Source organism: Oncorhynchus kisutch, linkage group LG6 (genome assembly GCF_002021735.2).
Source record: "Oncorhynchus kisutch isolate 150728-3 linkage group LG6, Okis_V2, whole genome shotgun sequence".
NCBI classification, from domain to species: Eukaryota; Metazoa; Chordata; class Actinopteri; order Salmoniformes; family Salmonidae; genus Oncorhynchus; species Oncorhynchus kisutch.
The window spans coordinates 8,763,317-8,779,662 of record NC_034179.2 but is presented as its reverse complement, the minus strand read 5'-3'; the positions used below and the strand labels follow the sequence as shown (position 1 = coordinate 8,779,662).

Sequence of the window (16,346 nt, the reverse complement as noted above, 5' to 3'; positions counted from 1 at the left end):
GAACCTGATGGTCACTCTGACAGAACTCTAGAATTACTCTGTGGAGATGAGAGAACCTTCCAGAAGGACAACCATCTCTGCAGCACTCCACCAAATCAGGCCTTTATGGTAGAGTGGCCAGAAGGCAGCAGCTCCTCAGTTAAAGGCAAATGACAGCCCGCTTGGAGTTTGCCAATAGGCCCCTAAAGATTCTCAGACCATAAGAAACAAGATTCTCTGGTGTGATGAAACTAAGATTGAACAATTTTGCCTGAATGCCAAGTGTCACGTCTGGAGAAAACCTGGCACCATCCCTACGGTGAAGCATGGAGGTGGTAGCATCATGCTGTGGGGATGTTTTTCAGCAGAATGAACTGGGAGACTAGTCAGGATCGAGGCAAAGATGAACGGAGCAAAGTACAGAGAGTTCCTTGATGAAAACCTGCTCCAGAGTGATCAGGGCAAAGTTTCACCTTGCAACAGGACAAAAACCCTAAGCACACAATCAAGAAAACACAGGAGTGGCTTCGGGACAAGTCTCTGAATGTCCTTGAGTGGCCCCGCCAGAGCCCGGACTTGAACCCAATCAAACATCTCTGGAGAGACCTGGAAGTAGCTGTGCAGCAACGCTCCCCATCCAACCTGAAAGAGCTTGAGAGGATCTGCAGAGAAGAATGGGTGAAACTCCCCAAACACAGGTGTGCCACTCTTGTAGCATCATACCCAAGAAGACTCAAGGATGTAATCGATGCCAAAGGTGCTTCAACAAAGTACTGAGTAAAGGGTTTGAATATGTGTAATACATGTAAATGTGATATGTTACTTATTTATTTTTAATTACATTCGCAAAAATGTCTAAAAATCTATTTTTGCTTTGTGAGGGGTATGGTGTATAGATTGATGAGGAAAAAAACTAATTTGATAAATTTTAGAATACGGCTGTAAAGAAACAAAGTGTGGAAAATGTTAAGGGGTCTGAATACTTTCCGAATGCACTGTATGTATATGTTTTACAAAGAACATTCAACAATGGGAAATGGTGAAAGGACAAATCAGACCTTTTCTGCAGACAAATTCCAATGTGGAGGTACAGAACTCATCGTTGAGTAGCCCTGCTTCATGGTGGTTGAATCCCCTAATATTGGAACAATCTTCATTGCCCTGCCAGTTATCAGGCTGGTTGGGCGCCCATGGTAGAAAGTCCTGGAAGAGAGAGTGAAGCCAAACTTAATGTTCATTTAAGTTAGACTCTCTCAAATGTGTATACCATTAAAAAAAATTGTCCCACAAACATTTAATCAATGGCATATTTGTCACTCACGGATGGAGTCCCATCCGACCAGACCCACACTCCTTCTGTCCTACTGTCACTAAGACCAACCCAGGATGGCGCGGGCATATGAGCTGCAAAATAACATTTCCAATGGAATATAATATTTTTAAGAAAATAAAATACTACCTGTTATTTGTACAAAATATAGATGTTGTTTTTTTTATATATTTTTTTACATTTAGTCAACCACTCACTAGTTATGAAGCTCAGTTCCTCTTGAGTATGAAAACTTGCCAGGTGGCCTCTTTGACTGGCACAGTAACTCTCTGCATCTAGCCAATTTTTCACCATTTCAGTCTCAAAGTGATAGCAGTAGTCTCCATAGAGAAGATACCCAGCATCACAATGAGAATCTACACCAACACAATGTAAAGTATTATGTTATATGTCAAACAATATATCGACAGAATAAAGAACGTATTAGTTTGCATTGATATGATTTATAGGAATACAAACAAAGGTCTTCCAGTTGTCAGCCACAGTTGTTCCACTAACCTGGAACAGAGGTCGGCTTAACATTTTGACCCCCCACCATTTTACAAATGTATCCCAGGTTTTTGAAGCAATTGGTTGTTTCCCATTTTCCAGAGAAATCTCCTGTAAGACAAAAACAATAAAGCAAAGTTCCCTACCTTTCTTCATCTATGATCCAGAGAGTTTGTTGATTGATTATAATAAGTGTAGTACAGACAACATGCCCTTACCGGTGTAGATTTGACCACAGTCCCAGAGGTTTACTGTGTTCTTGGGAAAGCTAGGTTTCCAATTGGAGAACGTAATATCTGTTTTGTCCACCCATCTGAATGTACCATCCTGGTCCTCATCTAGTGACATCACAAATCAGGAAATTGTAGACTTGGCCTTTTCATTGATTTAAAATTTGAGTTTTAGTAAATATTCTGCTGTCTCTCTTTACACGATGCAACCAGCAGTGCTTGTCAATGCTAAATTGGTCAAGTGTCACAGATTACAGTGAAAAGCTCATAAGATATTGACCAAATAAAGCTATCTGTACGTCTGATATACCTGCAACACCAATCCAGACATCAGGCACTTCCCCTTGATTAAGGTCTGGTAGATGAGTGTTGATGAAGTATTGCTCCTCTTGACTTAAAACAACAAGTGATACGAATTAGAAAATGCTTTAATTTTCTTATCAATCATTATGTTCAGTAAATCATGTGTTGTTTCTTACGTCTTAATTGTCACCAGGTTAGCCCCCTCACTTGAACACTTCTGTTGAGCCTCATGCCAACTGGTCAGGAACATCTTGTTGCTGACCACCCAGTAACAGTTCCCACCGAAGCTGATCCAACCGGGAGGGCAAATGGCTTTTTAGAGGAAAATAGAACACAGCACAGAGCAGTGGTCACCAACCGGTCGATCGCTCTCGACTGGTACAAACTCTGCCTATCCGGGCGGGCCCAGAAAGCAAATCAAGTCCACTATAGGTCTACCGCTGGCCAAACGGATGGCTCAGATGGCAGCGTCTGCAGTAATGTACAACAAGCAGTGCAGCAGTAATGAATTAGTAGGAAAGTGGATCTATAGGCTTTTGTTGTTGTTATTATTAGCGGCTTAGGTCTTTTTTAATATCCAGGAATATTTCACTCTCTCTGTTCATAGGAGTGACAACATGAATTTGTGCATTAATGCGGTGCGACTCAGGTTTTCTATTATCTGGCAGGTGTCAGTGGAGGGAAGGTAGAAAAGAGGGATGATGAGAGGCGGACCCTCAGTCTGCTGCTCTCTCCCTCTGCTGAGACGGACCCTCAGTCTGCTGCTCTCTCCCTCTGCTGAGACGGACCCTCAGTCTGCTGCTCTCTCCCTCTGCTGAGACGGACCCTCAGTCTGCTGCTCTCTCCCTCTGCTGAGACGGACCCTCAGTCTGCTGCTCTCTCCCTCTGCTGAGACGGACCCTCAGTCTGCTGCTCTCTCCCTCCGCTGAGACTGATCCTCAGTCTGCTACTCTCTCCCTCCGCTGAGACTGACCCTCAGTCTGCTGCTCTCTCCCTCCGCTGAGACTGACCCTCAGTCTGCTGCTCTCTCCCTCTGCTGAGACTGACCCTCAGTCTGCTGCTCTCTCCCTCCGCTGAGACTGACCATCAGATGCAGGCACCATCAGCACAGTAAAATTTAAAAAAATTTAAAAAAATGTATGCTCATGTAACAGTATAGACTTTACGTCCATCCCCTCGCCTCAACCTGCGCGCGAACCAGGGACGCTCTGCACACATCAACAGTCACCTTCGAAGCATCGTTACCCATCGCTCCACAAAAGCCGCGGCCCTTGCAGAGCAAGGGGAACCACTACTTCAAGGTCTCAGAGCAAGTGACGTCACCGATTGAAACGCCACTAGCGAGCACCACCGCTAACTAGTTAGCCATTTCACATCGGCTACACTCACTCAGCTGTGCTTCAAAAGTAGTACAAGAACGGATCTATTACCGGGGTGATCATAAAGCCTAACTTAAATTTTAAAATATATATATTTTTAAACGGCCTGAACAACAATGCATTGGCAGGGCAATTCAAAGCAAAGCCCAATATGTGGTGATAATGTTTTAGCTGTATTAGCTTAATGCACAAACCTCATTGCTAGAGTTCTGTTTTGAATTGGTTAATGTTGCATAGGCTTACGTTTTTTTAAGCAATGTTTTAAAAAATCTGCATTTTGATTCAAAGTGATCTTAACTCAAAAAAGGTTGGTGACCACTGGTATAGAGCATTCACTCACTGCTGTACAATGTAGAAAAAAACGGGCCATTCAAGAGGGTGCTACGATATCAATGTCAAAACATTGTTTTCTTTGCCCTGTGTTATTATAAATTACATAGAATTAATCATTAGATTGTTCTCTACAATATTGTCACCTTAGCTATTATGCGTGCACTTGACAGTGTTGATGAAATAAGAACGACGTAAATGGCAAGACTCAGAAATACACAATGAAAACAGGAACAGATTGTCTTCACGGAGGATGGATATTGAAATTCGGTCTTTTAGCTTTGTAAATACATATATATTTACTCCCTATTTAGTTTTGTATTGAGCAGATTTAATTTAGAAAAAGGCCCATGTTTTCACTCAGGAGCCTCAGTAGACCTTCGAAGTTAGCGCCTTTCTGCCGCCGAGCAGTGACCACTTGTATCTACGTTGTTGCTTTGTATTGAATTGCCTTGAGAGAATTAAATAGGACCATATCAAACCATATAATAATTGGCAATGTATTAAGTTGAATCAAGATCGCATGTCATGTCAGAGTAATTTGAGCTAATACCACATAATTCACATGGTTATTTATCTAGTAATGTTTTCTGAAGATCTGAGCTTACTGTTGAGTGCTCTTTTGCACATGTAAGGACGCTCATAGCGGCATATATGGGACTTCCACTTCCCAAAGTCCTGTCCTGCCTCCTTGATCACTGCCACACAAATCCCGTTCTGCTTTTCACTGTCGGAGAAAACATATTTTCACTACGAAGCTAGAATAAACCTTGCACAATCACTGTGATACAGTTGATTATATAGATCTGTCACCCCACGTGTCCTGTCCTACCTGAGATCTGGCTGCACAGGATCAGTTCCCCAGTTGGTGTAGGTACCAGAAGAAGCATCAGACCAGCTGAACTGAGTCCTGTCAATTTCAACCTGACATGATATTGTTGTGCATTTCTGTGAAAAAACAAAAATGAGAACTCATTATACCAAGGGGTAAGTTTTAGAATACATGTAGCTAGCACGCACTGGTTGGATCAATGTTGTTTCAACTGAATTTGTCTATGTATTGTGAAGAGGGATCAACGTGGATAATACATTTTATTTGGGGGAAAAAAAGAAATTAACTATTACTCTTTTCATTTCAACCAGCTTTGTAATCAATTGATTAAGGTAAACCTTGAACTTAAATACATTGACTTAACCTGACTAACAGGTTGTTACATTGATCTAATTTCAACATAATCATCAGAACTATGTATACGTTGAAAAGTCCACATAGAAACATAACACATATTTGTCATCCCTATATTCTATATATATTGGGTTGTTGAAATTATGTAGAATGTTATATTTAATTAGACATATGTTATTTGACCTCATTTAAATGTTGATAGTAAAATGGTTGTTTGAATCAACGTCATCGTTTCAACATCATGCCATCAACCTAAATAAAGAGTTACACTACGTTATCAAAAGTATGTGGACACCTGCTCGTCGAACATCTCATTCCAAAATCATGGGCATTAATATCTTTAGAGTTGGCACTATGCATTCAGGGTTCTCCTGGCATCCGCCAAAGCCAGATTCATCCATCAGACAGTGAAGCATCCCTCAAGAGAACACATTTCTACTGCTCCAGCATCCATTTAAAAAAAAACTTTATTTAACTAGGCAAGCCAATGGTGGCAAGCTTTACACCACTCCAGCCGACACTTGGTGTTGCACATGGTGATCTTAAGCTTGTGTGCAGCTGCTTGACCATGGAAACCCATTTCATGAAGCTCCCGACAAACAGTTCTTGTGCTGACATTGTATCCAGAGGCAGTTTGAAATTCAGTAGTGAGTATTGCAACCGAAAATAGACATTTTTTACACACTTCAGCACTCATGTGGCCTACCACTCTAGCGGGGCAGAAATTTGACAAAATTATTGTTGGAACAGTGGCATCCTATGAAGGTGCCACACTGAAAGCAATTGTTGCTCCTAGACAATTACATTAGAGTCATTTAGCAGACATTGTTATCCAGAACAACTTACAGTACGATTCCCACAGTGGGAACACCATACTCTACCAACTGAGCTACACCGGACGCCTGATTTTTCCACTTCACAAAAACAGCACTTTACAGTTGACCAGGGCAGCTCTAGCAGGGAAGAAATTTGACGAAATGACTTATTGGAGAGGTGGCATCCTATGAAGGTGCCACATTGAAAGTCAATTAGCTTTTCAGAAAGGCCATTCTATTGCCAATGTGTGTCTATAGAGATTGCATGGCTGTATGCTCGATTTTATACACCTGTCAGAATGGGTGTGGCTGAAATAGCCTAATCCACTATTTTGAAGGGGTGTCCACATACTTTTGGAATATATAGTGTATATTGAAATAAAAGTTGAACCCACAGTCCAATGACTCCTACCTGAACAGTGACTCCTACTGTGACTTCACATTATATTTAAATATAAGACCTAAACTCTTTATTTAGGTTGGTGGCATGATGTTGAAACAATGACATTGATTCACACATATCATTACTATCCACATTGAAACGTCAAATAAAATCTGTGTAATTAAATTCAACAATTTTAACCACCCAATATTTAATTATTCTACATGGAATTTTCAATGCAATTCCAACGTAGACATAGTTCTGAACGATTATGTTGAAATTAGATTGATGTAACAGCCTGTTAATCAGGTTAAGTCAATGTATTTAAGTTTTACCCTAATTTGAATGTTTACAACACTGGTTGAAATTAGATGAGAACAATACTCGTAGGATGACTTTTTCAAATACAATGGATTTCCCACGTTGATTCCACGTCACAGTCCCTTGACAAATGACGTTGAAACAACATTGATTCAACCAGTGTGTGCCCAGTGGGTAATGTACATTGAAATGATATCTGTCAAAGGATTATATTTTCTTTCATTAATTAATCCTGGATTGTACTGACTATATTGATTTTGGCGCTGGGTCTGATAGCTTTTGGATGGGTCATATACTGTATGTTTTGATTACCAGAGTGGTGTAGCCAAGCCAAATGTCAAAGAAGGAATCGTCCAGTCGTCCTGTGATGTACTGCTCCTCTTCCGGTGATGCGATGGACACCAGGTCTGCCCCATCTCTAACACAGTCGTGTCTGGCTCCCAACCAGCTCTTCCTGGTGTCTGTCTTTAGTTTGTAGCAGTTGGATCCATACTGGCTCCATCCGTTGGCTGTGTCGCACATTGTTGGAGGATTAGCTGAGGAAAGGAGTGAAATGTGTTACGCATATCATTCACCTTCTTAGGTCCCATAAGCATTATTGTAGACAACAGACAACGTCATATGTTGATTGGCCAGTTAAACCTACGGTTGGGGCGCTTGCATATATACTTCCGCCGGCTAGTGCAGACGTCATCATTCCATCGTCCTTGCTCTCCCCCGACCACCTCCCCACAATCCTCGTTGTCCTCCCAGTTGTCAGGATTCCCTGGTTTCCAGTATCTGTGTAGAGGGCACAAGCACACATGAGAAAATCAGAGGTGAATAGTAATAATCATGTGGTCAAATGATGGCTTGATACCCAACCATCCTGGGAAGTATGGTGCCCGTCAACCAATCACCAACAACCTTCACACAACAAAGGCTACTATAGAGTGTTACTGTGCTTGATACAAGTCAATGATTAACAGCACTTGATTACCCTCCAACCAAAATGGTTCATTTCATGGAACCATAATTTGCTGATGTGTTTCAATATAGTGTCAGATCATTGAGGATCATAGTATGGCTACGTACGCTAAGAAGGGGAGGAAGGTGCTCCCGTCAGTCCACTCCCACACTCCCTCAGCAGCAATGTCATTCAGACCGATCCAGAAAATCTCTGTACCAACCTGAGTCCGTACCCATGTCTACCAGGAGAGAGCAGAGGTCACAGTACACAGAGTCATATACAGTAGTTGTGAACTAGACGACTGTAGGACGCATCTCAAACCCAGAAGCTCACCCTCTCAGGAATGTCCAGGATGCTCATCAGATGGCTCCCCCGTCCCACACAGTCTGTGCGGGCATCATCCCAGGACTTTGTGCTGGTAGAGAAGTAGTAACACCTGTCCTCATAGGCCCTCCATCCCTCCTCACACTGACTGAAGGCTGACAACACAACAATCACAGGAGTGTTTAGCTGCAGGTCTAACTGATCATAGTTCAGTTTATGGGAAAATAACAAAGTAAATACAATAAGATGTATGGAACATTATAAACTGGGTGGTTCGGTCCCTGAATGTTGATTGGCTGATAGCCGTGGTATATCAGAACATATACCACAGGTATGACAAAATATTTATTTTTCCTGCTCTAATTATGTTGGTAACCAGTTTATAATAGCAATAAGGAACCTCGGGGGGTTGTGGTATATGGCCAATATACCACAGCTAAGGGCTGTTCTTAGGCACGACCTTGTACATTATTGCTTAATTAATTACACAACAAGAAGAAAAAATAAATTACTTCAGTCCAGTATAACTGATCGTAACTTATCATGGCTATTCCTAGTGTTGTTATTTGTATCCTTATTTCTATTGGGTTAGATGAGGAAACATTCCACAACCTCTTCGTGCCAAGGTTGAAAGGGCATCGTGCCCTCCTTCCATCAATAACTTTAACGTTAATGTGGATGCTACCAAGATTACGGATAATCCTGAATGTATAAATGATGAGTGAGAAAGTAACGGAGGCACAAAGATCGTACCCACAAGACATGCTAACCTCTCACCATTACAATAACAGGGAGGTTAGCATTTTATATCATACCCACAAGACATGCTAACCTCTCACCAATACAATAACATGGGAGATTAGCATTTTATATCATACCCAGAAGACATGCTAACCTCTCACCAATTCAATAACAGGGGAGGTTAGCATTTTATATCATACCCCCAAGACATGCTAATCTGTCACCATTACAATAACAGGGAAGGTAAGTATTTTTGGGGTGGCATGATATTTATACCTGTGTAACTTTCTCACTCATCATTACACACGATTTATTCAGGATTATCCGTAATCATGGTAGCATCCACGTTAATGTAGAAGTGTTTAGAAACATATTATATTCTTATTTACAATAAAAGTGACTCCAAAATGACACAATACTTTATTTACCATTAATTTCTATTGGGCACAAAATAATCTGAAACACAATACAAAACAAACAGCAAATGCATCCAACAAGTTTGAGTCACAAGTTTGATGTAATCATTGCGTGCTAGGAAAATAGGACAAAATATGACACTTTTGATTTCTTTAAAGCACATATAAGTGAATCTGTCCAAATACTTATGCCACCTTCAAACGAAGGGGACTCAAAACATGAAGTGCTTTTCATTTCTAAACGGTAAAAACAGATTCGTAGGAAAATACCCTCAAATAAAAGGTGACATTCTGTACTGTTGACTCATGAAACATTTGATCTCAAATCCAAAATGCTGGAGCATATAGCCAAATGTAAGGTTTTAGCTTCACTGTTCAAATAAATACGTAGGTCAGCGTAAGCATTCCATGTCAATTATAGCAACGTGAACTTGATATTAAACTAGATTAATTTAGGTTCTACAGAAAGATAATTTTGGATATAAATAATGATTATACTTACCACAACTGAGCAGACTACAGAGGGTGAAAAGCAGTAGCAGCATGCTGTGTGTTTTATCCAGCCGATCGATATGTAGTCTTGGTTTAGTTCTCAGGGTCTAATACATCCTAAAGGAGTAGTCTTCTCAACGTTCTCTAGAAATGGGTATGTACCTGCTGTAACTCAACACAGCTTTGAGCATCCTGGCACAGTTTCTCTTCTTTTAAGAACCAGCCCAAGGTCCAAAGATTGAGGGGCAGTAAACCTAGGATGACAAACACTTGACCTGAGCTGTGATGCCAAACCATCACCAAAAGTGGCCTACTGTTGGTGGGGTTAAGTCCACATTTCTTTAAGTACACAAAGGTGCTCCGCAGGGGTCGATACTAGGACCTGTTCTTTTCACTATTTATAGAAACGTTATTGGTCAATCTGTTGTAAATGTAATCTAAAGTGCCTTCAGAAAGTATTAACGCCCACTGACATTTTCCACATTTTGGTGTGAATTTAAAATGAAATTGATATACTTTTTTGTGTCACTGGCCTATACACAATACCCCATAATGTCAAAGTGGAATTATGTTTTTAGACATTTTTACAAATTAATTCAAAATTAAAATCTGAAATGTCTTGAGTGAATAAGTATTCAACCCCTTGGTTATGGAAAGCCTAAATAAGTTCAGGAGTAAACATGTGCTTTAACAAGTCACATAATAATTTGCACAGACTCACTCTATATGCAATAATAGTATTTAACACTATTTGTTTATGATTACCTCATCTCTTTACCCCACACATACAATTATCTGTAAGGTCCCTCAGTCGAGCAGTGAATTTCAAACACAGATTCAACCACAAAGACCAGGGAGGATTTCCAATGCCTCACAATAAAAAAAAGCAGTCATTGAATATCCTTTTGAACATGGTGAAGTTGAATTACACTTTGGTTTGTGTATCAATAAACCCAGTCACTCAAAGATACAGGCGTCCTTCCTAACTTAGTTGCCGGACAGGAAGGAAACCGCGCAGGGATTTCATCATGAGGCCAATGGGGACTTTAAAACAGTTACAGGCTGTGATAGGAGAAAACTGAGGCTGGATCAACAACATTGTAGTTACTCCACAATACTAACCTAATGGACAGAGTGAAAAGAAGGAAGCATGTACAGATTAACAAATATTCCAAAATACGCACGAAAGTATAACTGCAAAAAATGAAGCAAAGAAATGAACTTTATGTGTTATGTTTGGAGCAAATCCAACACAACACATCACTGAGTGCCACTCTCCATTTTTTAAAGCATAGTGGTGGCTGCATCATGTTATGGGTATGCTTGTATTCGTTAAGGATTGTGTAGTTTTTCAGGATAAAAAAATTAACGGAATGGAGCAAAGCACAGGCAAAATCCTAGAGGAAAACATGGTCCAGTCTGCTTTCCACCAGACACTGGGAGATGAATTCACCTTTCAGCAGGACAATAACCTAAAACACAAGGCCAAATCTACACTGGAGTTGCTTACCAAGAAGACAGTGAATGTTCCTGAGTGGCCGAGTTACAGTTTTGACTTAAATCTGCTTGAAAGTGTGTGGCAAGACCTGAAAATGGCTGGCTAGCAATGATCAACAACCAATTTGACAGAGTTTGAAGAATTCTGAAAACAATAATGGGCAAATGTTGCACAACTCAGGTGTGACAAGCTCTAAGCGACTGACCCAGAAAGACGTAATCACAGCTGCAATCGCTGCAAAAGATGGTCCTAACATGTGTTGACTCAGTGGGTTGAATACTTATCTAATCAAGATATAGTCATGTTTTATTTTCTATCATTTTTTTTTTTTTTTTTACAGATGCTATCATTTTTCATCCACTTTGACATTAAAGAGAATTTTGTGTAGATCGTTGACAACAAAAAAAAGACCATTTAATCCATTTTAATTCCACTTTGTAACACAACAAAATGTGCAAAAAGTCAAGGTGTGTGAATACCTTCTGAAGGCACATCATTACAGTCTTTTTGCTTACAAAGCCCTGCTCCACAAGCTTCCGACTTACCTAACATCACTGGTAAGATTTAAAATGACAAGTTAACAACCTCATTCACAGGGCCGGTTAACTCTGGAGACTCATTTGGTGTCTAGAGAGTTTGGTAAGTCAGCCTTTAGTTGTCTTGCTCCACATCTCCAAAATACATTTCGAATAGATGTGTTAGTGTCCCTTGGGCAGTTCAGGAAGCAGACAGAGGATTTGTACAATGAAGAATGTGTTCATTTTAGTTGACTGTGTTTTGTGTATATTAATGTTTGTCTGTTCAATATGTGTTGTTGGATTTATATTGCATTCGATTTGTGATTTATTTTATGAAATTGTATATGCAAGGCTCCCTCATAAAAAAAAGACACTGGTCTCAACGGTGACTCGCTGATTAAATAAAGGTCAAAAATAGTCTTTATGAATTCCCTAAAAAGCCTAAATAAATTGTAGTTCATAAAGTGGGGCGGAATATAAAATTTAAAAAAAAGAGTATATACATTGTGTACAAAAGGCATGAGGAGGTAGGCGAATAATTACAATTTAGCAGATTAACACTGGAGTGATAAATGATCAGATGGTCATGTACAGGTAGAGATACTGGTGTGCAAAAGAGCTGAACCGAAAAGGTAAAAAATCCCAGTTAACCGACTGTTCCCCAGTAGGCCGTCATTGTTAATAAGAATTTGTTCTTAACTGCCTAGTTAAATAAAACATTGGTTGATGGCATAGTTGTTGGTGTTTATACACTGAGTAAACAAAACATTAGGAACCCTAATATTGAGTTGCCCTCAGTTCAGTCTATGTCATGGAAAGAGCGTGTCACTGTAACATTTTCTCACATCCATGTCTTGAGTTGAATGAAATAATGGGCTGATTCATGATCAGGAGGTACATTTGACACAATATCAATTTTGAAATCTCAAAGTCCAAAATAGGTTTTATGATTCTCCTAAAACCCACATACTTTTAGTCTGTAAACATTATATCACCGAAACTGCCTTGAATGGTTACTTTTTAACTTTTTAACCCAGACGCGCTTTAGCGTCGTTTAGCCTTGTTTACAAGTTCTAACACTGGAATGTGAGATGTAATCTACACCTCCATTACGATGATAGAAACCCTCGTTATTTAATTGAAGGATTTTTCCATTTTAGCGTCATTATTTCTATAGAGCCTACACTTTCTCGTTCTGAACTTCTAACGCGAGTCGGACGGTATGTCTTCCGTGATCAAGACCAGCTGCTCACCTATTTGACACCTCCTACATGGCCAAAGCATCAGCTATGCGGGTGTCGGTTATCGCTTTTGCTGATTAAATCGAGGCCTTGATTTATGTATGGTGAATTGGTGGAACAGCAGAACCATCAGCACAACAATAAAAGCATAGAATCCTAATTTACATAAATAAAACGTAAAACGATTGAATCTGTACCTTCATCTGAATCTAAGTTATACTGTTCACTGATACACAGTGGTGTAAAATGTTCCTAATTGTCATACTTGAGTAAAAGTAGAGACACCTTAATAGAAAATGATGCAAGTTCAAATCCCTGAGCTGACAAGTTACAAATCTGTCGTTCTGCCCCTGAACCGGCAGTTAACCCACTGTTCCTAGGCCGTCATTGAAAATAAGAATTTGTTCTTAACTGACTTGCCTAGTTAAATAAAGGTAAAAAAATTAATAAATAAAAAAGTCTAAAAGTATTTGGTTTTAAATATACTTAAGTATCAAGTCTTTGTAATTGCTAAAATAAATGTAAAAATCTATTCAAATTCCTTATATTAAGCAAACCAGACGGCACCATTTTTTTTTTTTTAAATGGATAGACAGGGGGGCACGCTCCAACACTGACACAATCATTTACAAACAAAGCATGTGTTTCGTGAGTCCTCCAGATCAGAGGCAGTAGGGATGACCAGGGATGTTCTCTTGATAAGAGTGGGATCACTCAGCTACACATGCCTCTCCCTAATGTCAATATGCCTTGTCTATTGCTGTTTTGGTTCGTAATTTTTGTCTTATTTCACTGTAGAGCCTCCAGCCCTGCTCAACATGCCCACACACATGCGGCGACTGCACCTGGCTTAAATGGTGCCTCTAGAGACCAAACCTCTCTCATCATCACTCAATGCCTAGGCTTACCTCCACTGTACTCACAACCTACCCTTGTCTGTACATTATGCCTTGAATCTATTCTTCCGCGCACAGAAACCTGCTCTTTTTACTCTCTGTTCCGAACGCACTAAACGACCAGATCTTATAGCCTTTAGCCGTACCCTTATCCTACTCCTCCTCTGTTCCTCTGGTGATGTAGAAGTTAATCCAGGCCTTGCAGCCCCCAGCATCACTCCCATTCCCCAGGCGCTCTCATTTGTTGACTTCTGTAAAACCGTAAAAGCATTGGTTTCATGCATGTTAACATCAGAAGCCTCCTCCCTAAGTTTGTTTTATTCACTGCTTTAGCACACTTCGCCAACCCGGATGTCCTAGCCATGTCTGAATCCTGGCTAGGCCACCAAAAATCCTGAAATTTCCATCCCTAACTATAACATTTCCCGACAAGGTAGAACTGCCAAAGGGGGCGGAGTTGCAATCTACTGCAGAGATAGCCTGCAGAATTCTGTCATACTATCCAGGTCTGTGCCCAAACAATTTGAGCTTTGACTTTTCAAAACCCACCTTTCCAGAAACAAGTCGCTCACCTTTGCCGCTTGTTATAGACCCCCAGTTGTGCCCTGGACACCATATGAGAATTGATCGCCCCCCATCTATCTTCAGAGTTCGTACTGTTAGGTGACTTAAACTGGGACATGCTTAACACCCCGGCCGTCCTACAATCTAAGCTAGATGCCCTCAATCTCACACAAATCATCAAGGAACCTACCAGGTAAAACCCTAAATCCGTAACCATAGGCACCTTCTTAGATATCATCCTGACCAACCTGCCCTCTAAATACACCTCTGCTGTCTTCAACCAGGATCTCAGCAATCACTGCCTCATTGCCTGCGTGCATACTGGGTCCGCAGTCAAACGACCACCCCTCATCACTGTCAAACGCTCCCTCAACACTTCAGCGAGCAGGCCTTTGTCATCGACCTGGCCTGGGTATCCTGGAAGTATTTTGACCTCATCCCATCAGTAGAGGATGCCTGGTTGCTCTTCAAAAGTGATTTATCTTAAATAAGCATGCCCCGTTAAAAAAATGTAGAACTAAGAACAGATATAAATTGTTGCAACGTCTGAGATCCCCAAAGATTGGATATCTGCCGCGGTCATCCCCCTCTTCAAAGGGGAGACCCTCTAGACCCAAACTGTTATAGACCTATATCCATCATGCCTTGCCTTTCTAAAATCTTCAAAAGTCAAGTTAATAAACAGATCACTGACCATTTCGAATCCCACCGTACCTTCTCCACTATGCAATCTGATTTTCGAGCTGGTCACGGGTGCACCTCGGCCACGCTCAAGGTCCTAAACGATATTATAACCGCTATCGATAAAAGACAGTACTGTGCAGCCATCTTCATCGACCTGGCCAAGTCTTTTGACTCTGTCAATCACCGCATTCTTATCGGCAGACTCAATAGCCTTGGCTTCTCAAATGACTGCCTCGCCTGGTTCACCAACTACTTCTCAGATAGAGTTCAGTGTGTCAAATCGGAGGGCCTGTTGTCCGGACCTCTGGCAGTCTCTATGGGGGTGCCACAGGGTTCATTCTTGGGCCGACTCTTCTCTTTACATATCTTGCTGCTGCTGATTCTCTCGTTGGCTGGCCCTCGCTTCATATTCGTCGCCAAACCCACTGGCTCCAGGTCATCTAAGTCTTTGCAAGGTAAAGCCCCGCCTTAACTCAGCTCACTGGTCACCATAGCAACACCCATCCACCCGTAGCACGCGCTCCAGCAGGTATATTGCACTGGTCATCCCCAAAGCCAACAGTTCCTTTGGCCGCCTTTCCTTCCAGTTCTCTGCTGCCAATGACTGGCACGAATTGCAAAAATCTCTGAAGCTGGAGTCTTATCTCCCTCTCTAACTTTAGCTGTCAGAGCAGTTTACCGATCACTGTACCTGTACACAGCCAATCTGTAAATAGCCCACCCGACTACCTCATCCCCATAGTATTACTTACCCTCTTGCTTTTTTTGCACCCCAGTATCTCTACTTGAACATCATCATCTGCACATTACTCCAGCATGAATGCTAAATTGTAATAATTTGCCTCTTTTGCCCATTTATTGCCTACCTCCCTACATTTGCACACACTGTACATAGATTTTTCTATTTTTCTTTTGTTTCCCACTGCTTGGCTTTATCTTGGTCCAGGTCGCAGTTGTAAATTAGAACTTCTTCTCAACTGGCCTACCTGGTTAAATATAGGTGAAAAAATAAATAAAAAGATTACATGATTTTCCTGTCCTGCTAGGATTTCAAAATGTAATGAGTACTTTTGGGTGCCAGTGAAAATGTATGGAGTAAAAAGTACATCATTTTCTTTAAGAATATAGTGAAGTAAAAGTAGTAAAGTATAGATACCCAAAAAAACTTAGTAGTACTCTCAAGTACTTTTACGGCACTGCTGATACAGACCATGATAACATGTTAACTTCAATATGCAATCCAAACGAGTAAATCAAATAATGACATACTGGAGCCATA

General features: G+C 40.8%; 1 protein-coding gene across 2 annotated transcripts in view; it reads right to left on the bottom strand.

The window, feature by feature from the left end:
• Positions 1 to 9,861, bottom strand: part of LOC109892299 (macrophage mannose receptor 1) — a 37,874-nt gene extending 28,013 nt beyond the window's left edge. For both annotated transcript variants that reach the window (XM_020484745.2, XM_031826082.1), the window contains exons 1-14: positions 9,677 to 9,861; positions 8,027 to 8,172; positions 7,819 to 7,931; positions 7,391 to 7,524; positions 7,057 to 7,280; positions 4,873 to 4,988; positions 4,649 to 4,767; positions 2,508 to 2,643; positions 2,339 to 2,421; positions 2,017 to 2,136; positions 1,808 to 1,909; positions 1,507 to 1,665; positions 1,301 to 1,383; positions 1,038 to 1,182 (exon numbers count right to left, since the gene is read on the bottom strand). In XM_020484745.2, the coding sequence (XP_020340334.1) occupies positions 1,038 to 1,182; positions 1,301 to 1,383; positions 1,507 to 1,665; positions 1,808 to 1,909; positions 2,017 to 2,136; positions 2,339 to 2,421; positions 2,508 to 2,643; positions 4,649 to 4,767; positions 4,873 to 4,988; positions 7,057 to 7,280; positions 7,391 to 7,524; positions 7,819 to 7,931; positions 8,027 to 8,172; positions 9,677 to 9,719 (1,723 nt within the window). In that variant the 5' untranslated portion in view covers positions 9,720 to 9,861. The remainder of the gene's footprint in view (positions 1 to 1,037; positions 1,183 to 1,300; positions 1,384 to 1,506; positions 1,666 to 1,807; positions 1,910 to 2,016; positions 2,137 to 2,338; positions 2,422 to 2,507; positions 2,644 to 4,648; positions 4,768 to 4,872; positions 4,989 to 7,056; positions 7,281 to 7,390; positions 7,525 to 7,818; positions 7,932 to 8,026; positions 8,173 to 9,676) is intronic.
• Between the last annotated feature and the right edge of the window lie 6,485 nt (positions 9,862 to 16,346).